Here is a 25,115-nt window from a genome sequence, read left to right on the forward strand (position 1 = left end):
GTGGCAAAGTTTAACCAAACAATCTGATATTGATTTATTTCCTGTCAATAGATTCTGTTCATCTATGGATATGCCTGTAGCTATCTGTATCTACTCAGTGTCTAACATTGGTTTTGATAGACAGGAAAAAAAAAAAGTTACACAAAGTCTGGATTTTCTTGGAATACTTAACACAGACCACAATAAGAATGCCAGATTTTATCACTATCCTATCAAGCTATAAATCATAACTTGTAAAAATAGCACATAATTTAGAGACAAAAAAAAATATCCTAGCATAGGAAAACGAAAGGTTGTTTCAACGTATGAATACTTCATTATACATGCTACTGGCTGACTATCTGTAAGGCATAAATTCACATCATAGCACCACAAGGTTGTCAGATAAAGTTTTAAAGCATCACAGTTTGATTAAATACTCTGGTCTACCATGGTGACGTCAAGTATGCATATTTTGTTTTGCATTTATATTGAATTGTAGCTCTCTTTTGCACCTATATAGCATCTTCTTTACAGTTTAGAGCTAGCTATGTGCTTTTGGGGCTATCAACACTGAGCACGATAAAGAAGTTTAACCAAAAATCAGTGAAATAATTTGCTGCAACTTAACTTGGCCCCTTTAGATGAAAAACAAGGAATCTCACATTAAAAGACAAGGGCCAGAACATTCTTTTATTATCTGATGTCAGCAACATGATGGGTTTTGAACAGCTGCTAAATACAGATTATCAGGACATCATTTGCAGAACAGTTGGGACAGATCAAGGACCACAGGCTCATGGACTTATGGAAACAGGTGAGGAGATGGGATCAATGTGCCTGACTAGCACAACATAGGACTGAATTAACTTCTACTACAATACATATCCTGGTTTAGAAAGAACTTTATCTAGATTTTAAAAAACTTTCACTGAAGGACAGTATACCACAGTCACTCAAAACTAGCTGCTGTTTCTAATCTGATCTACGTATCTTTATTTTTAGCCCCTGGAACTTTTCTTCCTCTGTCAACTACTCTGAAGGACCCCATGTAATCAAAGTTCAGGTACTTACATAGATACATCCCAGTCATGCAACCTCCTAACTTTCTTTTGCAAGATAGAGAAAATCAGGTCCACGTGTCTCTCAGCATTTAGGTCTACTTTTCTAAATATCCCAGAAACAAACATATCTGAGATCTCACTATCTGCCCAACCATACTTGTCACTTGTTTCTATACTCAGTAATTCTATCATCCCCTTTCATAGCATCACAGAATATCCTGAGTTGGAAGGGACCCACAAGGACCATCAAGTCCAACTCCTGGCTCCACACAAGACCACCCAAAAATCTGACCCTATGTCAGACAGTGTTGTCCAAACACTTCCTGTACTCCAGCAATCACGGTGCCATGCCTGCTTCCCTTGGGAGCCTGTTCCAGTGCGCCAACCACCCTCTTGGTAAAGGACTTTTTCCCAACAACCAGCCTATGATTATATTATATATTTATCTAGCTGCATGCTAGACACTTTGCCCAGAAGGATTCTGTAGGAAACAGTATCGAAAGTTTTACTGAATTCTGAAAAGATTACATCAACTGACTTCCCCTGGTCAACTAGGCAATTAAGTTCAGGACTTTCACCTCATGAACTCCTGTTGGTTACTACCAATGACTGCATTTATCTTTCAAGTGTTTTTCAGTAACTACCAGAATAATCTTCTCCATCTTCTTTTAACAGGCCCTGATGTGAGACTGGCAGGCCTGTAATAACCAGAGTCTTCCTTCTTGCCTTTCTTAAAAATTGGATCAGCATTTGCCAGCTTCAAGTCAACTGGGACCTCCCCAGACCATTGAAAAATAATTGAGAGAGGTCTTGTGATGACATCAGCCAGCTCTCAAGTATTATCCCTGGGTTGAATCCCATCAGGCCACACAGATTTGTACGCATCCAGATGGAGCAGGTAATACTGCACAAGTTCAGGGTTGGCTGGGGATCACGCCAGAAGAATCCCACTGCAATAGTTCACATCAACCTGATCAGCTAGAACATGCACCCAAATCTTTCTCAATGTCTCCATCTCTAAGAGAAGAGCTCAGTCCTAAAAATATGTTCCAAATTTCTTATTCCTAGAAATCTGTATTCATGCCTGTCTTAAAACACAACTTTCTTTGTTCAAGCACAGCTTAGCAAGAAAGCCTTCTTCCATTTCACCGCAAAATAATCTTGAAATAGCACACCATGAAGAACAAATCCCACGGTCCCACTAGAAACATCTACTTAATCAGGAGCCACTGGTTTGGGATGTTGCAGTTGCTGAAGTTTTAGTCCCTTTAATTTGCACAACGTTAATTTTATTAAATCTAACTTATTAATCAAAACATTTAAGTGAAAAGCTTACAGAAAATTCAGTATATTCCATAGATTTATTTACCAAACCAGATTTTGTTCTGATAAAAATACACATACATGCACATTTCACTACGCTTACTTTCCACAAAACCATACTAGTTATTGATACTCCTTTCATTCAGTTCTTCGTTAAGGCAAACTTAAGTCAGTCATTCTATTATTCTGCTGTAGATTACCAGCAGGCTAAGTTACCAACTTATTATCCTTGAAAGTATTATCATGGTAGTTCTCAAATCCTTCCAGAACTCTCCTGCTGTTTCAAGACCCTTTTTAAACCAACATTAATGGTATTACACAGCTCAGAGACCTTCTCGATCAGCTTTTAAAATTTTCCTGCGAAGTACCATTCTTTTCCCCCAGTTACACATCAAGTTAATGAGGACGGTTAATAATCTCAGTGATTACAGGAATGAAAAGCTTTAATCATCATCATGTAGTTTGACTATATCATTTGGCTTTCAACTAAACAAAAAGCAGTTACAGCTACTGCACCCTTCTACCTTTTCTGCGTTAGAACTGGCAACTGCTCTGCCTAACAAGGAGCCAAAACCACGGACATAAAACTGCTTCTGTTTCTAATATATGGAAAAGTTAGAATCTTAGCTCTGCAACTGACTTTTCAATTTTTCCTCTTTCACAGTTGGATTTTAAAACAAAAATTCATACCCTTTTTACTTCTCCCTCAAGACAATAACACATTTATTAAAAGACAAAACTCTAACATTCCCATTCTGTGTTCTTAGGTTGAGGCAAAAAAGGAACGAATAATAACAGCCCTCTCTATTTGGTGAGGTTAGGAATATGTGAAAGATACATATAAACTCTGTTTATATGGATCAGCCGTAGTTTTTAGATATAAAAACAAAGAACTGCACTTTTGAAAGCTGAAAGTTCTTTTTTTTCTCCCAGAAAGCCCCTTTTTCTTTGACTCTCTTCTTTCTACAGTTAATTGAGAGTTCATTTTATTTTGTCCAGAGGTTTAACGGCAACATTAAAAAAATACACAGTTTGTCACGTGTTATTAATAGATTTATTTGACATAGTTCAACAAGGCTAAGTGCAAGGTTCTGCACCTGGGATGGGGCAAACTCAAGCACAAATACAGGCTCAGCAGAGAATGGATTGAGAGCATCCATGAGGAGAAGGACCTGAGGGTGCTGGTGGACGAGAAGCTTGACATGAGCTGGCAATCTGTGCTTTCAGCCCAGAAAGCCACCTGTACCCTGGGCTGCCTCAAAAGCAGCGAGGTCAGCAGGGTGAGGGAGGGGATTCTCCCCCTTCGCTCTGCTCTTGTGAGACCCCACCTGGAGCCCTGCGTCAGCTCTGGGGCCCCGAGCACAAGAAGGACATGGAAGTATTAGAATGAGTCCAGAGGAAGGCCACAAAGATGATCAGAGGGCTGGAGCAGCTCTCCTGTGAAGACAGGCCGAGGGAGTTGCACTTGTTCAGCAGGAAGAAGAGAAGGCTCCAGGGAGACCTTACAGCGGCCTTCCAGTACCTGAAGGGGGCCTACAGGAAAGCTGGGGAGGGACCCTTTGCGAGGGGATGGAATGATAGCACAAGCGGTAACAGCTTTAAACTAATAGAGAGTAGGTTAGAAGAAATTCTTTATTTAGATAGTGGTGAGGCCCTGGCACAGGTCGCCCAGAGAACCTCTGGATGCCCCATCCCTGGAGGTGTTCAAGGCCAGGCTGGATGGGGCTTTGGGCAACCTGGTCTGGTGGGAGGTGTCCCTGCCCGTGGCAGGGGGGTTGGAATTAGACAGTCTTTAAGGTCTCTTCCAACCCAAACCTCTCTATAATTCTATCACATTAGTGTTTTTTTCTTTCAGCTTTTCAATTTCTGAACAGCTTCTGTGTGTTTTTTGCTTTTGGTTTTGTTTTACAATAAATGTCTCTCTTCTTTTTCTTAAGGAATTTCTACATAGCTAATAACTCAGATTTACTTGAAATAAATTCCTGGTTTTGGTGATGCACAGCAGTTTTACCAGCCTTAAATTTCACTGACCTCTTCTATTTGCTTACCCATAGGCATGAAATAGTCTCACTCGATACAAGTAATGCATCATTCCATATTTAGCCCTGAGAGCATTAAAATAGCCTAGGGCAAACGTATTTCCTATAAAAATTTCACGTTCATCTGAGTCTGAAGCTGTTTTTGTTTTTTGTTTCTTTGGTTTGTTTTTAAATGTTAAAGAACTCCTGCAGGGTTTGATCAAAACTTTTAACGCTGCATTTTTAATAATCGATCCTTTACCTACTGATGCCATATTTTGGAGTTACCAATCTATCACATTTAACAGTTGAGGCCATGGTGTACAGTTCTCACAATCGGTCAGGGTTTGGAACAAGTCACACTGTTGCCTGAAAAATTCTGGTTGTCATTTGCTAATAAGGCCTTGCTAGTCGATACCAGTACCAGATATCATTTCTCCATATCTACTATATTTTTGTAGGACATAGAGACTCCAGAGTCAGCTGTGCTACAGAAAATACACACACAGCTGTTCAAAAATTCACAGCATCTCTTATATACTGGCATCATCATATTCAAAAGCTGGTTTCCACCCAGATTTTAAAGCGCAGATGTGCTCTGAAAAGTGAGTTAATAAATAGCACTGTGGTATCTCACATTTGTCTTCTCTCAGATTTCACACCAGGTCTGTGCTGCTTACACACAAAAGAGGTTTTTTTCAACTGCTCAGCTTGCAAGCAACTTGGGATCTGAAAATCCTGCTCTACTAAACACACCACCAGCCCATAAAGCAAGATTAATCTTCTAGCTACACAGTCAGCATGCACATGAGCCAACATAGAAACAAATGATGCCCTCCTCCACAGTGGTTTTGTTCTGCACAGGTAGACAGAATAAAAACTAGAAATTAGTGAGAGCTATTTATTATTTTTAATAACTTAAAAGTAAACAGGAGAGGGCTGAATACACAGAGTAAGAAAATTCCATTTCAGCAGTCACTTTTTTAGCCATCGCTACATTTTATTTAGCTTTTGTATTTTGTATATTTTCTGTCTTTAAGTGTGTATTTTAATATCTGTTTTCTAATAAAGATTAGCAGATCATCTACGTGCAAGCAGTGGTCCAACTACCAAATTAAAAGAATGTTCCCAAATGAAAGATCAAATTGAATAGACACTGAATATTATTTTCAAGCAAGGGAAAAAACAGAAATTAGGTTAAAAAATGGTCACTACTGAATAAACAAATGTTAATGTCTTCAAAGAAAAAAAATGTTTTTGTGACTTTGGTGACTGATTTTTCTTTTAGTCTGTTAACATATGGTTGTAGACATCTATTAAACAATCCCTTTAAACAAAAAACTATATGAAGATAACAATATAAACCCCATCCGTGGGGCTGATGTTTATTTAATAGGTAGAGAAAATGAAACACACGGGTTTAGTATGACCTGTTTAGAATACAAAATAGGGAAAGTGTGAAAGCGCATCATCAAAAGCATGCGAAAGATGGCCCAATGACAAAACAACAATCTTAAACATTAAGCAAACAGTGGAAAAGGTCTTAAAGGCAATTGAAAAGGCATCTTCAATTATGAGAAGAAAAAACAAACTGGAAGAAATGACCCTTACAGGGCATAGTTAGAACAAAACCAAAACAGGAAAACAGTTGAAAAAAATGAAAATGATTCCCTTCTCATCTAACATCTGAACACATCGAACATGTTTCTGGGGCAGATTTTTTTTTAACAAGTTGCTAAGTAATTTCAATAGGCCATCTGTTTTGAACATATGTATACTTAACACGTATACAAATATATACATACAGTTTGTTTCTAACAAATATCTTTGCAAAATTAACAAATAAGAAAGATGTTAAATTGTGGTAATTAAAATACAGAGGCAGTCCAGTAACATTTTTTTTTTTTTGGTGCACATTACAATCAGAGCTAGATTCTGAACCTCCAAAAACGAATGGGATTCTTTCAATAGAATACATGGACACTTCCATCAAAACCTATGCATATTCATATACAAACAATAATGTGTAGAGGTAAAGGTAACCCTAATTCAACTTAAAATACGCTTTCAAAATAATTATATCAGGGATTCAGCTAGTTAATGATGCTCATAATTAACATTTAAAAATAAACAGAAAACTTAAGGACAAATTCAATGGGAGTTGCACTGCAAAAAATGCCAGGATTTTAAAGATAATAGAGGAAAGTCTGATCAAGATGTATATTGTCTAATTCTTCCACTACTTTCTGTTTTACAGGAATTATACCTTTTAAGACTGAAAATTCATAACCTAGATGGGTCACAGACTCCGAGCTGCCTTAACTCATACACCATCCTGAAAGGAGGCAGATAGCCCAGAGCTCCCGGTGCCTGCTCATACAGATAAAGGCATCAGCAGTACCCGAGCGCTGAGCAAACAAAGGGTGCAGTCCCCATCAGAAGCTGCTAGCTTGTCTCGAAGACCCAGGAAAGGCAGAGGCTGGCATTCTGTGCAGTCATGCCATTACACCCTTCCCTGACAACATGATGGCTGCAACCCCACCTCAGCTGAAGTTAATGTAAGCTTGCACTTCTTCAGCCTCCCCCCACCTTCCACTTGCAAATTCCTGCTTACAAGTGGTACTGACATTCATCTGATCAGGGTGTACTCGAACCTGAAGTAACTCTGTTACTTCATTTCCTTCTTTTCTACATCAGCAAGATGAGGCCAAGAACTCTGATTTTGCTGGAAAACTCTTAGAAAACATTGAAGGGCACTTCAAGTTTTAAGTGCAGCCCATCCAGCTTTTGAATTGAAGAGGAAAAAAAAGCAAGCAATGAGCAAGCTGCTGCCTCCGCCAGCAAGGCCAAACGGATTCTGGTGCTGACTGAAAAAGGATGTCTGTCAACCCACCTGTCAGTGCCCGTACCCCTTATCTTAATAGCTCTGCACTTGGGCTATAACAGCAGCATTGCCTGCATACAATAGCTATGAAAGTGCTCAGACAGGCTTTCTAATGAAGTAATACTCTCTTGATTTATTTTACACATCTCTCCATCTCTAATACTTCTCCTCTTTGCAGCTGAGCTAAACGCTCCTCTCAGCTGCTACTTCCTTTCCTTTATGTCCTGCTCCCACACTGGCGCACTCCTTACATGAGAGAACAGTACCATCCCCACACAGCACCACACTAAGCCAACTGAACAAATACACCGAAATCTGAAAAATTTCACCTCATAGTGAAGGACTAGTTCAAGTGCTTAACTTAATAAAGAGTACATTTTTTTCCCCTTCAGATTATTTCCTTTGAAATACGATGCAATCTTTCCTCAGACCTAATGTATTGATCATTTTCCAGCTACAAATACTATTTTTCAAGGGTTGCTCTATCTTCCAGCACACCAAATGGTTTGTGTTGCCTAACATCTATTTATTTCTTTATCAACCGGACATAATTTCTTTTGTTTATCATGAGTAAAAACGAGAAAAAGAAGAAGAAAATCCCTGGAGGGTCTGTTCTGCTTCTTGAACTGTTATTCACAGTACTCAGTGATCTATTACAAGTATTTTCACAGAATCACAGAATCGAAGGGACCTTGAAAGATCATCGGGTCCAACCCCCCTGCCAAAGCAGGTTCCTTACAGCAGGCTGCCCAGGTAGGCATCCAGACAGGCCTTGAATATCTCCAGAGAAGGAGACTCCACAACCTCCCTGGGCAGCCTGTTCCAGTGCTCCGTCACTCTCACCGTGAACAAGTTCTTTCGCATGTTGCTGCGGAACTTCCTGTGCTCCATTCTGTGGCCATTGCCCCTTGTCCTGTCCCCACAAACCACTGAAAAGAGGTTGGCCAAATCCCTCTGTCTCCCACACCTCAGGTATTTATACATATTGATGAGACCCCCTCTCAGTCTTCTTTTCTCCAGGCTGAACAGACCCAGGTCTCCCAGCCTTTCCTCACAGGGAAGATGCTCCAGGCCCCGTACCATCTTTGTGGCCCTCCGCTGGACTCTTTCCAGGAGATCCCTGTCTTTTTTGTACCGGGGAGCCCAGGACTGGACACAGTACTCCAGGTGAGGCCTGACTAGGGCATTTTTAGTATTAATTTATAAAATTATAAACCAAACATGTTTAATCATAAATTTTCTGTCATCAATGGAAATCATTTGCAAAAACAGGTTAGGGTCTGGAGAGACAAGGCCCAGAGCTCCAGATGGAGGGGCCTGAAGGAAGGGACAAGTTCGAGGAGCTCCCCCCAAAAAACTCTTTCACCTGGGCCATGGCTGGGGCTGCAGTCAGGAGACAAAGGCTACAGCTTTAACTGGAAGTAAACTCAAAGAGTGCAGTATGGTGTGAGGTATGTAACGGAAAAATAACCACTATAAATACCAGCTGACATTTTAACTGATTTGATCTGATCATTCTTCTCCTGCTGGTTAAAATCACCATCATTACTGCTTTTAAAATTAAATTCGCAGTTTAATTCTAACCTTCAGCTAATTTAGGTTATAAAGAAAAAGAAATCTTCCTCCATAAGTAAACTTACATCTCGTTTTCAAGTTTAAAAAATTGGCAGCAATAAGATCACGCACAAGGTGCCCCTTTCATTGTGTCAATTCCATTCACACAGATTTTCAGTCATGGTTAGGTGACCATAGATATCCAAGTACTCTCTCTGAGTATGCTCAATATACTGTATAACTATACTATCTTTTCTGCCCCTAAATGCATCCAGACATCTTCATGTTTTTTATGCATCAGCTCTAAACTGAGTACCATGGCTGTTACATCAAGCCTCTTCTTATGACTCCAATTTTTCTTCCTTGGAGGAAGCATCAATTCCAGATTCTGAAGAATGGTATGTGAATTAATACAAAATTAATTAAGTTTGTTTCTCTCCTACTCTCCTTCCTTCATATATATATATACAACCATAAAGTCACAGAATGATTTGGGTTGGAAGGGATCTTAAAGACCACCCAGTTCCAACCCCCCTGCCATGGGCAGGGACACCTCCCACCAGAGCAGGTTGCTCAAAGCCCCATCCAGCCTGGCCTTCTGCCCTTCCAAGGATGGGGCATCCACAGCTTCTCTGGGCAGCCTGTGCCAAGGCCTCACCACCCACATTGTGAAAAATGCCTTCCTTATATCCAATTTAAAACTTTACTCTTCTAGTTTAAGACCACTGTCCCATGTCCTTTCCCTACAGGCTCTGGTAAAAACTCTACATCTTTCTCATAAGCCCCTTTTCTATACTGAAAAATCACTGAGGTCCCCCATAGCCTTCCTTTCTCCAAGCTAAATAATGACAACTGTCTCAGCCTTTCTTGATAGGAGAGGTGCTCCATCCCTCTGATCATCCTCATGGTCCTCCTCTGTACCCGCTCCAACAAGGTCATGTCCCTGTAATGCTGGGGTCCCAGAGCTGAACACAGTACTCCAGGTGTGGTCTCACAAGAGGTCTCTATACTGATGTAAAAATGAGAAAACATTCCTTCTGACATCCATGCTTAAATCTACCTGGATGGTCTCTCTAGGGATACCTGGAATTTAATGATGTGGTTTGTAAGAATATCTGGTTAACAGAGAGACAAGCACAACAAACAAAAGTAGTAATAAATTTCACACCAAATGCACTTAAACAAGCAGTGAATAATAATAGATAGACCACTAGAGGAACCACACAAGCACAACCTTGAAGAGGTTCACACAGACCTTCATAACTAATCAGAACAAGAGAAGCAAGATTATCTTTTTTATTGGTCTCATGGGAAAAAGCAAACTTATTATGGAGTATTTAAAAGGCATTGTGAGACTGTATGGAAAGACCAACATCTCAAAGACCCAAGGTGTGAAAGCCACTCACTATGTAAGGGCCCTGCCTTGTGGGTAAGGATATTCAACATAATTACAGCCCACGCTGTTATTTAAGGGATCAATGAATACTAATGTGCTTGTGAATCAATGGAGCGAAGGTGTTTGCATGTTCTGCTAGCACACATCAACCCTGATCAGACCGGAAGAAGGAATAAAACTGTGTGCTGCCTACATTTTTATTTTCTGCCTCTCTTGTCTCTGTGGCCAACCATGCATGCACGCATTGTACATGTATGTCTTTGGAGTAGATGCCCAGCCTTGACTGGTGTATTTGCGCACGTCTTTGGAATACATGCCCAGCCAGGTCCATAACCTGAAAGCACAGCAGCCTTCATCTAAGAGGGCCCACAAAAGAAACCTCTTAGGTGTTGGGAGTCCACGGGATTTCAATTTCCTTACCAGTCTGCAACCTTCCATTTTCAAGAATGAATTTTAAACAGAAAGTTATTGAATAAATTCACTGGGATAAGCACACGCTTCCTGAAGCTCCAAGATTTTTATTATATAAAAGTCTTTCCATAAGGTACGCCTTGTACCTTGCAATATCAGGCCCCTGAAGACGGCCTGAGCTTATTTGCTACTAATGCCACCCAAATCAGGGAAAACATTACTTTTAGTCATCTTCTCATGTTGATCATGCTAAGTTCACAGCATTTACTTGCTGGAAAATGAGGTAAAAAATAAGGCTCCTGTTCATTTTTCCTTCAGCACCTATTTTGCTGAGCTTGGGTTGGCAGAAAGAGAGGTTATTAAAAAGCAAGATGAATCCCCCTCTGCCACTATTTTCTTCCTAACAACAGTGCATTTTCAGCTGAAAACTTGAAAAATGGAGTGTTAAAACATGTTCTGAATACTTTATTCACTTCTCCCTTTGTTGTTGTTTATAACGTTTTACACATTTCAAAAGAGCTCAAATTCATACCTCTCGCTGCGATGTCATTAAATACCCATTAATGCAGAATTCTTTTCACAGCATCTTGATCAGTGTCACTGCCCTTTCCCATGTGGTCAACTGCTAAGATTTACTTTGCTTACAAAATTTCAATAAGTATTAATTACGTTACAATTATACTTCAGATTTTTATTTATTTTTATCCATCACATTTTCAATTTCTCCCCATTTGCAAAGGAAGGAGAGGATAACAGAATGTGAGACTCATGAAGGAAACCTAATTATAGCATAGATGCTTTGCAAGTTTCCACATGCCTTAAGGCACTGCAACGCACGTCTCATCTAATCCAAGCATCTCATGAATGCACCAAAACATATTTCTGATCACACTGAAAACTGTACTCATTTGGAAGACATTCACAAATAGCTTTAAAAGCAATGGCCTGTGGATACCTTCTGGCCTGTGGATGAATACTGCTAATCATCAGAAATGATTTTGTGAAAAAAGTTCCTATTAAGCTGACAGGCCATATTCACCTTAAAAAAAAAACAAAAAACTATCTAGTGGAAATTTTGATTTTAAGAAGCTCCAATTCTGCACACACACACCCCCAAAAAGATCTTTCATTGTCAAGATCATACTGAAGAAATGATAAGGAGAGGGATTTTCAATGGAAGATGGCCTATAAAATGACAGGCTTTTTGTTTTTTAAATAAAAAGCAGTGTTTTTATAAATCTACTCACTTATAATCTAAATCAAAATATGAACCCACATGTAGGACATAAAAAAAAATTGTTGAAACAACCAATACTTGCACAGCATTCCATAAATTGTTTGTTATTCACCCTTTTAAAGCCAATGAAGAGACCTCAGGGACTAGCACACGCGCCATTTCAGAGGATTTTTTGATTACTGAGGCACCTGGCCATGGAGCAGACTGCTGCATGTGGTTTATACAAAACCAGAATGTATTTGCTTTCTGGTGGTATTCTCACGTATCTAAATGATATTTTAAATTTAACATGTTTCAGAAATTGTTTCAAAGGAAGAAATGAAAACTGCCAAACATACAAAACAAGGAACTACACCACCAGCATCACATGTAGCAGGGAGGAAAGGAATAAAGAGGAGGAGATACGAATCAAGACACAGACATATGAGATTTGCTAAGTGAAAGAACAGAAGTTAAATTGATGAAGTTAAGTGAAGATATTCAACAGATCTGAAGCAAAAGCAGAAAGGAAAAAAGTCGATAACCACGGCAGAAGACCAAGAAACAGAGTTGCCATACTTCATGCTAGAAAAGATGCCAGCTGGACAATAAAAAGTTCTTTAGCAGTCTGCTTGCAGGATAGAAATGAAAACAAAGACAGGAAAGAAATAATGATTGTTACTGCAAAAAGTAAAGGTCAAATGACAGTGTTCGTGCTATATTGTGATATATTTTAGCTGACAGTGCAGCGGCATACAGAGGAGTTTAAGAGAAGGAATGACAGTCACAAGTGATGGATTTAAGACTCTGTATACAAGGGACTGCTGAATGCCAGTGAGAGAATGTGCAGGAAGGGATGAAAGCGTGTGACTGACAGCTGTATTTTCTTCATGAAAAAACAGTAAAGTCTTAAGCAAAGTGGAGGTTGTAGGAAGAACACAGCATTAGAAATGGAAGAAATCCACTGGAAAGCAAAAAGCACAGAAACAGCTGAGCCTAAATTACTTTATTGTATGTATTTTTTTTTTAAAGAGCTTTGATTCTGTTACATATTCCAGCTTTAATATATGCCATTAGCAAAATGAAACATGTCTTTCAGTAAACAGTGGAAAGGTGGAAGGAGAGAACCAGAGTTACTCAGTTTTCTCATTGCTTTTCTAAATTGACTTTTCTGTTGTTCCACAGGCTTATTAGCAAGCCATCAGCTACGTTCTCCAAATATTCTTTCCAAGTTATATTTAGCAAGCTGTCACATGTATAATTCAGAGTAATCCCCCAGCAGTGGGCTCGCTATGACATCTTATTCCAGTAAATTTTTTACCCATTCCACAACCTGCTATATCATTGTTGGAGAATTAATTTCTACTCTGTTTGGAGAGCTTTTATTTATTTATTTTTAATAGTTCTGCCCCTCAACCACAAGAAAAACACTGAGCATTGCTAAGTACAATATGTGAAATAAATCTCTCTTAAATTGTAATTCCCTCGATCAGCATTGCCACATTTCTCTTGTGATCATTTTTTTATGTTACCTAATTGGCATCACTGGGCACTTGCACTTCTCATTTTCAGACCTAGTATTTTCAATATGCCAATAAATGAAGAATATAGCAGATTTAAATTTTGCTTTTTAGTCTTTTTTTTTAATAAATGTTAGATAGCACAGAGAAACAAATGCACTATTTATTGTACTAGATTAGCATGAACAAGATACAGTCTTGAGACAGCATCCAGTAGGTCAGGTATAATGTCATCAAACCTACTGCTTATACAATAAAGACCTGAGGGTTTCTTTTCAGCAGCAATACTTATGCATGTACATGCGTATGCTACATCTTCAAGCTTCATAAATAAAATTTCTGGAAACAAAGTTATTATTCCACCAAGGTGTCTTCTAACACATCATGTCCTAATATTATATCTGAAATGGAGACTCAAGATGCACACAAGTTTTTCACACATAGTCAACACGGGTCATTACACCACGATACAGAAACAGATCTTTTTAGTCAGAATTTTAATATTAAGAACATTCTATTTTAAAACACCCTGTTTTTTCTCTTGTCAACTACAGCTGTGTAAAAGATACAAACTAACAACAATTTTTAAAAGTATCTTCACTCTGTTAACTTACTTGATATATTTCAATAAATTTGTTGACTTTCAATAGTCAAGGTTATGAAACAGGCATGGGCTGAAGTCACACATGGTATGCCTAAATATTTGCACTCGCTTCTACTGCACACACCTAAGTCCCAAGACCCTTTGTTGTGTTCTTATTACAAAGGATAAATGTCACATTTTTACACTACCCAACAGTAGGAATTTCAGACTTACAAACTGAGCTTTTGCAGAGCACTGATTATACCTTCTGTATTACTCTGCATCGCAGACTGCCATGGGAGCTCTCTAACCTAAATTCAATAGTTACAAGACTAAACCCATTAAAAAGTGACCTGAGGATGTATTAACCATGTGTCCCAACATAATCCCGTCCAAGTCAAGGCTTAAAGATGCATGCCATTTTGATTCAGCACTCTTCAGTTAATATCTGCTCACCACCTACTTTGCTCCTGCATTATTTGTCAGTAACAAGTGCTTCTGCATTTAGTTCTCTAGGAGCACTCACCAGCTCGCACTGTGTCTCAGGAGGGTGCAACTACCATTAACTGTGCCTTGCAGGCAAGAAGATGTAGGCAGAGATAAGTGACTTGTTGAAAGGCTTACCACCAGCTAGTACCACAACAACACGCCAAAATTCCTGTCTTTTGGTACAGTTTTTAACCTACTAGATTGTGCTGTTGTATTTCTCATTATGCAGACAGGACTACATAAGCAACTTCAGTAACATGAAATTCAAATAAATCCAAATTTAACTGCTAATGATGTGCTCCCTAAGGACCATACTTACCACCAGGTTTGAGACCAAAAATGTACACAGATGCCTCAATGTATAAATTCGCACAAGAAAATAAATCTGCTACTGATTGTTTCCTCTAGATTATAGCACAGAAGCTCTTCTCTCAATCACACATGAAGGGGCACTAAGACAACCCTACCTTCCCAAAGTAAAGAAAAAAAAGATAAAGCCTCCAAGTCTTTTTGTTGCTTTCATGTCCTTTTTAGTAACACACCTGAATCTCTATTACATTTCCTCCTCTCCCTCCAAGTGAGGCTACAAAATAACACGCACAGCTAGCCCATCAGGCTCACACACACAACCAAACTTCTCATAGCACATTCAGACAACGATCAGGCTCCTGATCAGGCCTGTCCAGCGCAGTCACAATACATGTAGTCAACAAGTCTTCTTCCTTAACATCGCTGAGATCACAGTCAGAGGTTCAGACTCAGCCAAGTCTCTGCTGTTCACTGATTCTGTTACCTTTTGTGAAGGGAAACCTTATGAGGTGGGTATTTTTAAATACCACTGGGTAGTCAGTGTGAAAGTAGCCACATAATTCCTTTTTATTATCAGGCAGTTCAAATTTTAAATACTGGTGTTTCCCTTGGCCCAGTCTTAAAACACCCTCCACAAACCCTGTCTGCTCCCTAGCATTTTTTGGTAATTCAGGCCTGACAACTTGCCCCACTGGCAGTGGGGTAAGTTCCAAAATAATATCAGTTACAAACCAATGGCTGAAACTGGATACCCTAAAATACAGTCATCTGTAATACTCATTTATCTACAATCTCTAATTTATGCCAAAGACCTTCCCCCTGTAGTGTGAATTAACTAATTACACATTTTCTGTTCAGAAAAAATGGAATAATATCTGCCCTCTGTAATAAAAACGCAGCTTCCTCATGAGTCACTGGAAGAGTGGCTCTTCTATCATGGGACAGCTTAAAATGACCTAAGAGGAACAAGATACCATTTGCTTCTGCTCACGTCAAACAAAACGTAAGGATTTGACATATTCTCCCAACTATTTCTACTAAAACTATTTCCTAAGCAGCAACAGCTCGCTGTCAGCTGTCCCAGACATAAAGCACGTCTTAGTAACAACATATAGTAACAACAACGCATTCAATCCATGTTACTTTACCTTATAAAAGGTCCATTACTTTCTATTGAAAATGAGTTAGCATCTCAAACTTGAATGCATTCTAAAGTGAGGGTGGAATTCACATTCACATTCACATTCAACCACAAGGTTAGTGAGACAGTGGGGAAACAAATGAGACCCTACCAAAGGGAACCCTGAAATCCCATTTCCTGTCCCTTCTGTCCATCCTTTCAATTTCATCTCCTTTAAATATGGGAAAGCGAAAAATTACGATTCTAAAAATTTTTTAAGACCATTTCAAAAATTAAATGACAATCAGGAAACTGAATGCTACGTCACATACAAAGAACTTACTATAAGGAACACTTTCACCTCCAATTGTTAAGCCAAAAAAAAAAAATCTGAACGTGCATGCAGTGCCTGAAGGCAGGAAGGCAGCACTTAAAACTACAGACACATTTCACGGTCCCTCAATCAAAAGCCTTTTTTTTAAATATATTTTTCTTTTTGTTACACCACCTTTTTTTTTTTTTCTCTTCCTAAAGGATAAAAGTTAGTTGTAGTGCGAAAAACATTCACGCAGTAAGGCAGGCTACAAGAAATATGACACTTTTCACAATTACAAAAAAATTATAAATATTTATGATGTGGCATGTTCTGTTCATTGTGCTTGTCTGGCTTTCAAAAAGATGCATTCTCTCATCATTGCATCTGAACAGGTGAAATACTGGTTTTTTTTAAATGCAAGTAAACATCTGATCAATGTCATTTGTTCTCCTTGGCATTATAAAGACAAAGATGCGTTAACAGACCAGCTGATAAAGTATTTAATCATTACAGTCTTTTATCAAACAACAGCATCACTAAAAGTATATGAATTTGACAGTAAATAGCAGAGTGATTGTAAAGTCATACATGAGTCTCTTCTTCCCTATTTATTAAATTGCATCTTTGAAATCTAATACCATTATTTCCCCAAAACTTGACTATGATTTCACCTGTATGACAGAGAATAGATGATATCATTGCAGCTACCCTCAAATGCAACACTTCACTAATGAAAAACAAGGTGAGATTTTCATGGTCCTCAAATCATTATAACAGGATTACAGGGGTAGACTTTCAGATTAAGTGTGTGAAGTATGCTTTGACTTCAGCTGGAATACTTCTGTGCCTAAATGTAACTCGAAGATTTCATAAATCCTCTCTGAATTATTTTGTTTAAATACAAACCTTAACAGACACTAGAACATCCAGCATCAATCACTAGCAATTAGTGGGTAAAGTCAAACTGGATAAAGTCAGCATTTGCAGAGCAGAGCAATAAAACACTTTATAATACTTTGGAAATCAGGAGCTTTGAGTATAAAGTAGGCCATTAATCGCATGTGGTTCTAGGATCTCGCATTTATTCATGACCTGGAGAAATCCAAACCTTTCTTACAATGTCTAACAGAACAGCACTGAGCACTAAAGACATTCAGTGGTCTTCCGTATGTGACAAGGTCAGAAAATTCTGCTTTGGTCAAGGACAAATAATCCAGAAGTAGTTTGCAAGTATATGGTATGTAAATTTAAAGGTTTTTAAATGCCTTTTTTTTTTTTTTTTTAATGCCCAACTACAGTTACTAAAGTTTCCAAATTAAATCCAAAATTATACGACATTGAATAAATCATGAAAAAAATCCAAGAGCCTTAACAATGCTGATGTAAGAAGTCAGCACTTTTGCATATCTGAAATTTATTACTGAATGTTGAGCTCACGGTAGTCTAGAGACATTTCTGAGATTTTTTTAATTCCCCTTTTCCCCAAACACTTTCAGGGGAAAAAAAAATTATTTTTTTGTCAAGCAAACACTTCCACTGAACACTGGTTTATATTAAAAAAAGAAAAAAAAAGAAAAAAAAATGCTCCCACTAAACTCTTACAAGATTAAGTTGGAAATAAAGACACATCGTTACCAACAACTGGCGTTGTATATCGCTTTATGTTACCCAGCTACTTACAATGTCAGAACAATCTGTGTCCTCTGTAGCCTTGAAAACACTGATGAATTTAAATGAACTTGCATTGCACTTACTGTGCAATATATTTAAGTATATTCCCTCACTGAGTAATCTATATCACAGTACCTATTTCTGCACTTCAGCAACTGAGGAAGAAATCAACTTACCCTGTGTTTTTCCTTAATTTTCTTCCTGTATTCTTCTTTGTCAAATTTGTCTTCTTCCCGCAGTATCTCTTTCACTTTATCTAAGTTGATACCACTGGCATCATCTTCTTCATCTGCTTTTGCCAAACTGGATTTTTGCAAAGGTGGCCACTGCTGCACTAACTGGATTATAGGTAAGAAAAACAATGGTTAGAAACGTTTTTGAACATCAAAGTTTTTATGTCCTAAGTAGTCCAACACATTATTTTTTCTGGACTAAATAAAAAGGCCATTTGCAAAGAAAAAATATTTTGAACAATACAAACTTAGATAGCTTACTCAACATCACATTCAGTCAAAAATAAGTATTTCAAAATAAAGTCTTCATTATACCATGTTACTATTTAATAGATTCACTTGAACTTTTTTCCCTTTGCCTAATGGCATAAATAATTTATAACCATATTAGTCATTTGGAGAGAAAAAAATGGTATTTGCTTTCAAGAAATGATTCTCCAAAATCATGCAGAGCAGAATGTCAGTAAATTTAAACAGTATATTTTCAAGTAAATTATCAACATTCCAATATTGATAATTCTCCAAATGGAGAGAAAAATCAGTTAAAACTTCATCACAGAGTACATGAATAACCCTAACTGCAGGTCCGTGTTTTGGGGGGAAGCAAGGAGGATAGACATGAAGGTTTACTTTGGTTATTGTACGAATACTGCATTGGAAATGTTTTAAGATTCACGTTTGACATGTGGATGACATGCTGAACACATCCAACATAACTTAAATAACTGAAGCTCTAAACTGAAGACAAAGACTACATATTAACAAAAAACAGCCCCACCTATCTCATGACAAAAGAGCTTATACTTAATGAGCCGACATGTTTGCCAAATCATTCCTGCATATGGATTGACAGAGTAGTAACTCTTAAAAATAAGCTATATGATAGAAAATACTGAATGTCTTTCAGATAGTTTGTAAAAAGAGGGACAAATGTAAAAGCATGTTTAGGACTCTCTAATGCACGTAGGGTGTTAATCAACTGGATCCTGGTTATCCCAACCGAGTGTTTCCACTTGGTTTCATAAAATGGACTTTGTGTACTTGTATTTGATAGGAAGTTACATTTCTTAAAAGAGATTTATTTTTAAGCAGAAGCATGTGGAGGGGAACAATAAAAGTTGAAAGTACAGTTTTATACAGCCCAGCAAAAATGTAGGAACAAATGCAAAGTTTCTTACCTTGAACAAGTCTTCTCTACTGTTAATATAGTCCCTCTGCTAATTTTTGCTCCACATCCTATTTGCTTCATTGTATGGGCACATGAAGCTTTTGCACGTATGTTTTAAGATGAGACAACTACTTTTGAATATCTAGAATATCTAAATAAGTATCTATTGAATATCTAAATCCAATGTAATATCTATCTAAATATCTAAAAATATCTAAATCATTTCCAGTCAATAGGGCAACCTCTAAAACCTTTTAAATTTTGTTTGATGACAGTAATTATATGGCTATACCCCCTTCATCCGCAATACAAAATCCTTTTATTTTATTTGGTCACAAAAGCAAATGAACTACTTGTGAAGGTGACCTCTCTTTCAGTTTATGCCTTACTGAAATTAATCCAGAGTTTAAAAAAAACACAAAAAACATTACTTTCTTCTTAGTGCTGGAACTGGAAAAACAATGTACACATCTGAAGCTGTGAAATCAAATGTTAGGAAAGTTTATGGAGCATGGAGACTTGCTCCTGAGGTTATCACCACAATGAAACCCTACAGTGACTAGCAATCCACAGTAGTTCCTTGCTGTATAAAATCAATACATTTTTCCAGGGGCTATTAAAAGATCCAACTAAATTACTGGCCAATTTCAATGCACTGCTGCATCAGCACCAGCAGGCAGAAATTTGGTACTCCCTTAGGTTTTCTAACAACATTTTCCATCTAGAAATAGTGAACATTTGAAAGAAAACCAGGAACTTCCTCTAATTCCAATAAGTTAACTTGACTTGGGAGAGCTCTGGCAACTACCTATAGGAAAATAGCATTACCTACCTACAAGTAAAAAATAGGTTCTCTATTCCACCTGAAACTGAGGATAATAGGCAGGAAAGAAGTACAGATAGCTAAGTGTAGTAACAGCTCTCATCCAAATAACTTACAAATACAAATGTAAAACAAGGTCAGTACTCAGCATTCCTCTTTTCCTCTGTGGAATAGAATATAAATGGAAGCTGAACAGTTTAGCAAAATGTAAACCAATTATAAGAACCACACACTTATCGAAAGCTTTTTTTTTTTTTTTTTTAAATATATACATATATAGATATACTTTTTTCTTGACAGAAACTACAAATACAGTTCTCACCAAAATACAGTTATTCTGAATTATCTTACCTCTCCATCTTCAGTAAAAACTATTCTTGTGTTGACTTTAAATTTCTTCTTCAAGATTTTTTTGGCTTCTTGAGCTCTGGTTGCTTTTTTCTTCATCTTTGAGTTTGATGCATTCTGTACAAAAGAAGAAATGAGATTTCTTTGGTTTTTTTTTTGTTTTTTTTTTTTGGTGGGGGGAGCATAGAGCATATGTTTTCAATTTTCTAAAAGCAATTAGACATTAAAACGTTATTGCTAAAACATATGAATGCAAGAATGATGCCAAGTGAACATTAGCTAACAAACATTTTTCTTAAACTCGTTTTTCATAAACTTGCTCTATATCATGGCAAACTCATTTATTGTTAAAAATTCAGCATCCCTAAATCCTACCAACAGCAGGACACCAGACTCGTGCAAATCTCATGAACCTTTTTGGAACAATGACACTAAATTCATTGGCATATGCTGTCAGCTGGTAAACCTCGTCATACAGGAAATCCAGTGTAACTGACTGAAGCCATTAGCCACAACTGATCAGATCACTTTCATCCCACTTGTCCTCGGGTGATGAAAGTAACTCACACCAGCCTATTTCTGCGTCAATGAAATGTAGAAGAGGCCATTCAAGAACCTTTTTATTTCATAATTCCTGTTCTGCACTGTGGTGGGATTGCAATGCACAAAGGTGCTAGGAGATGTTTAACAAACTTAGCATTTAACAAAATTTAGAACCATAAACACTACTAGCATCACAGGAGAAAATTTTAAGTGCTGAAGACACCAGGGAAACTAGAAGACTGAAATCCACAGACATTGTTTCCAACAGATAGCAGTTATTCCCTCCTCGCTACCACCGAGAAACCAAAACTGACCAGAAAAAGCAAATAATATCAGCAAAACAGTATCCCTGTATAAAACACACTCATCCTGAAATTATGTTAATTATTTGTGCGCGCAATCTTGTTGTTGGAAAGGAGAGGGGGAAGAGGTCAATCCCATTTTCAACAGAGATTGAGGATTTACCTAGAGTATTTTTGGATATTGGAAGTAGTTTCTGACTGTGGGATGACCATTTCAATTAATTTATTTTCCATTTCATTTTACAAAAGTAACGTCAGGTCCACAGATGGTCCACAAAGGTTTCAGAGAGCCTCCCACGTGATGGAAGCAGCAGAACGCCATGGAGCCAAAGAACGGGGAGATTCCTCACCTCCAGCTCTTTTCCTGATAACTCTCATTCCAACAAGAATAAAAGCCGTACCTGTAGAGATACCTAACGGGATAACACACGCAGCAGACATTTGAAGCAACAGCTGCCACTGCAGCAAGTATTGCGAAAGATAGCAAAAGCTATTCCACTGGAACATGCACAAGCTCCTTAGGAGAAGGCTCGTCATAATCCTGTAAAGACTGCAAAGCTCCACTACACAGAAAAAAAGTGACTGCCTGAAAACCAGCCTAAACTTCTGATAAATAGCGGAAAGTGGTCAAAACAACCAGACAGAAAAAGGAAAACCCAAGCCTCTTTATTACTATCATTCTTATTATTATGGTCATTTTAATCGGTTTTGTATTCCATACCAAATCCACTATAAAAGGGAACAAAAAAATTCAGAAAGTCACTGTCATTGTGGTCAGTACACTAATGCACTGAAATATGAGCTACAGAAGAGAAAAATTACAGTCTTCCTAACAGGAAAAATGGTTTGTGACAGCTACTGAGCTGTGTTATCGAGTAATGACCATATCTGTTATAGAAAGTGGTAAACTATAGCAGCACTCACGAACCCAGTATTGTCACAGGAGTTTTGTTGCACTGTGCAGGTAATACTGCTGGGTCTTACACACACCTTTAGTAGCTCAGGAAGCTGTGCTATTCCTTCACTCCTGTTGCTTATCCCATAAGCACAAAATGTTGAGAGTCTACAAAAGCATAAAACCCTTACCTCAGCGTGTCAACTCATTAGTAGAACAACGGGAATTGTCCAGGGGAAGAATTTAAAGAGGGATGTACTTTAAGCTGGTACAACACTTATTATTATTACATCATTTTCTTTCACCTTTTTCACTTTTGGTTTTCTTTTCTTTTTTTTTTTTTTTTTTTTCCCTCTGTCTTCTTTCATTTCTGCATTGCCAGTATTTTTGGTACCAGCATAATATGTTGATGATATGTTGATCTGCTAGCTAAAGAGCACAGAAACCCAATGGACTGTCTAGCACACATGAAATTGTAATATTTTCAGTTGTATCTCCATCCCTGCCCTGTTTTGTGTGATTTTGAGAAGCAGAAGTATTTTGCTGCTGCAAAGTAACATGGAAACAAATGAGACAGGTCAAAGTTTCCAGACAAAGAGAAGGAACAAGAGGAGGAAGAAACAAACGGGAAACTAAATTCCCTTACTATACACATAAAAGCACAGTGTAAGATCAGTGTGTGAATTCGGCAGATGTACAAAATACAGCAGGAATGAAAGGTAAAAGATTATGATAAAAATACAGGAAAAGCATCAGTATGAAATTCTGCATACCTCACAGATAATTAAACTTTTCTCTATTAAGACACTTTTGTTGCTTTACCAAACTGAACACACTTCAGAAAAGATGGGTATCAAGGCTTCCTTAAGACTCCATTTCCTGGCAATTACAGTTTAAGACCACACAGTGTGGAGACCAAATGGACTCAGACACCAAAACATGTAATCACAGATGTAGGCCCAATTTTGCCAATTACATGACTTGCTGTTCAGCAGAAGTGTCACAGCCCAGGGGGAGGTTAGTGCTGTGGTTCCTCTCGCAGCTTCCATGTCCCACCTGGTTCCCATTCCTGTGCCCTGCACAGTCCAGAAGAGCCAGGCAGGTTGGCTGTGGTGTGTATACAGTCCTGGAGCTACCGTGGGATCCCATGACTGTTGCTTCAGTCCTCTCTTGAGGACATCTCTCACGCTGCTCTGGAGTCCCTAAGGCCCTAACGTCCGTCCACTAAGTCTCTCCTTCACGTGTCTCCAGAAGCATTTTTCAGAGCATCTAATTTCGACATCTCTCTTCATTGGCCGCCGCCACCCCCAAATTTACCTGAGCCAGGCATTTCTCCATCTGGCTGCCGTTTCAGCACATGATGGGTTGTTTCCATCCATCTCAGCACACGGCCTCCTCCCACCCACAGCCCTTCCGCAGCCCATTACTTCAGCCCCGCCATTTATGCCCAACACACTGCCCTCACCCAAATTCCTCATGCCACTGCCTGCCTTGGCTCTCACGCTTGAATTTTAACAGCTACTTTAAAACATCAGGTCCCCATTGGGGAGGGCTCTGATTCATCCACAGTAAGAAGCATGCACATAAGCAGTGGATGGCAGACCTCGGATTTTCCTAATCACAGAATCGTCTAGGTTGGAAGAGACCTCCAAGATCACCTAGTCCAACCTCCGTCCTAACACTAACAAGTCCTCCACTAAACCATATCACTAAGCTCTATATCTAAACGTCTTTTAAAGACCTCCAGGGATGGTGACTCAACCACTTCCCTGGGCAGCCCATTCCAATGCCTAACAACCCTTTCAGTAAAGAAGTTCTTCCTAATATCCAACCTAAACCTCCCCTGGCACAACTTTAGCCCATTCCCCCTCCCTCCTGTCACCAGGCACGTGGGAGAACAGACCAACCCCCACCTCGCTACAGCCTCCTTTAAGGTACCTGTAGAGAGCGATAAGGTCGCCCCTGAGCCTCCTCTTCTCCAGGCTGAACAATCCCAGCTCCCTCAGGTGCTCCTCGTAAGACTTGTGCTCCAGACTCCACACCAGCTTCGTTGCCCTTCTCTGGACTCTCTCGAGCACCTCCAAATCTTCTGTGCCAACTGGTTTCCTGCATTTCTCAAGCCATTCTGCTTGCTCAGTTCCCATTTTCAACTTTTGTACTGGAAGATACCTGAATTTACAAGCAGCAGGTTGGCATTTAACCCTCATTCTTCATGGCTTCATCAGTTTTCTTTACAATGAGTTCACCCCATCAGCAGACACCACCAGCTGCTGGAGACTGCCAGAAGATCTCCATCTGCTAACCTCAAGCACTGCAGAAAACACAGTGGTGGCAGGAGCAATGTCTCCTCTCTAACTGCTCAGAAAGCTGAAGTCGGAGGTTACAGGCTACTCTGACAGAAGCACCACCACATCAGCAGACATGGGTGGACAGAAAGTTTCTGCTGACATCAAGGCTGCTGCTAGCACCAGAGCAAGGCACGGGGCTAAAAGCGCACAGCCGGTACCCACACTGACATGCTCACCCAGAAAACGCTGTGTGTCAAAACCTGCTCAACCTACATTTGCCTCAGTAAGCCTATTTCTAGAGCTGAATTACACCATCAAATAAACCAGATGCAAACACAGTGGGCATACATGACCCAGGCTCAGAATTTTATGTTACTGTTAGATATTAAACAGATTCTGTGGGTAAACTCAAGTTGGTAACACAAGATGTAAGGACAGTCAGCATATGCTTCCTTTTCAATTACAAGCAGACACCTCCTGTTAATTAACGCTTACACACTGCCCCATGCCTCACAAATAAGGCCCTTAAGTCTCAGGTTTTCTTCTATAAACATGTGGTGATTGTTACACAGATAAAACAAGATCAGAGTGATAATCAACCTCTAAAACGCTATGTAACAAGCATTAGAAGTTAGTTGCACAAGTTTACCAAAATTTCATAA

The 25,115-nt window shown here is 38.8% G+C and overlaps 1 protein-coding gene across 1 annotated transcript in view; it reads right to left on the bottom strand.

Moving 5' to 3' along the window:
- The window catches only part of DDX10 (DEAD-box helicase 10), a 191,433-nt gene that overhangs the window by 62,236 nt on the left and 104,082 nt on the right, over nt 1–25,115 (bottom strand). Inside the window, exons 14-15 of the mRNA XM_040544089.1 lie at nt 20,429–20,542; nt 18,030–18,191 (exon numbers count right to left, since the gene is read on the bottom strand). Coding sequence (XP_040400023.1) covers nt 18,030–18,191; nt 20,429–20,542 — 276 coding nt within the window. The remainder of the gene's footprint in view (nt 1–18,029; nt 18,192–20,428; nt 20,543–25,115) is intronic.

Source organism: Cygnus olor, chromosome 1 (genome assembly GCF_009769625.2).
Source record: "Cygnus olor isolate bCygOlo1 chromosome 1, bCygOlo1.pri.v2, whole genome shotgun sequence".
NCBI lineage: Eukaryota > Metazoa > Chordata > Aves > Anseriformes > Anatidae > Cygnus > Cygnus olor.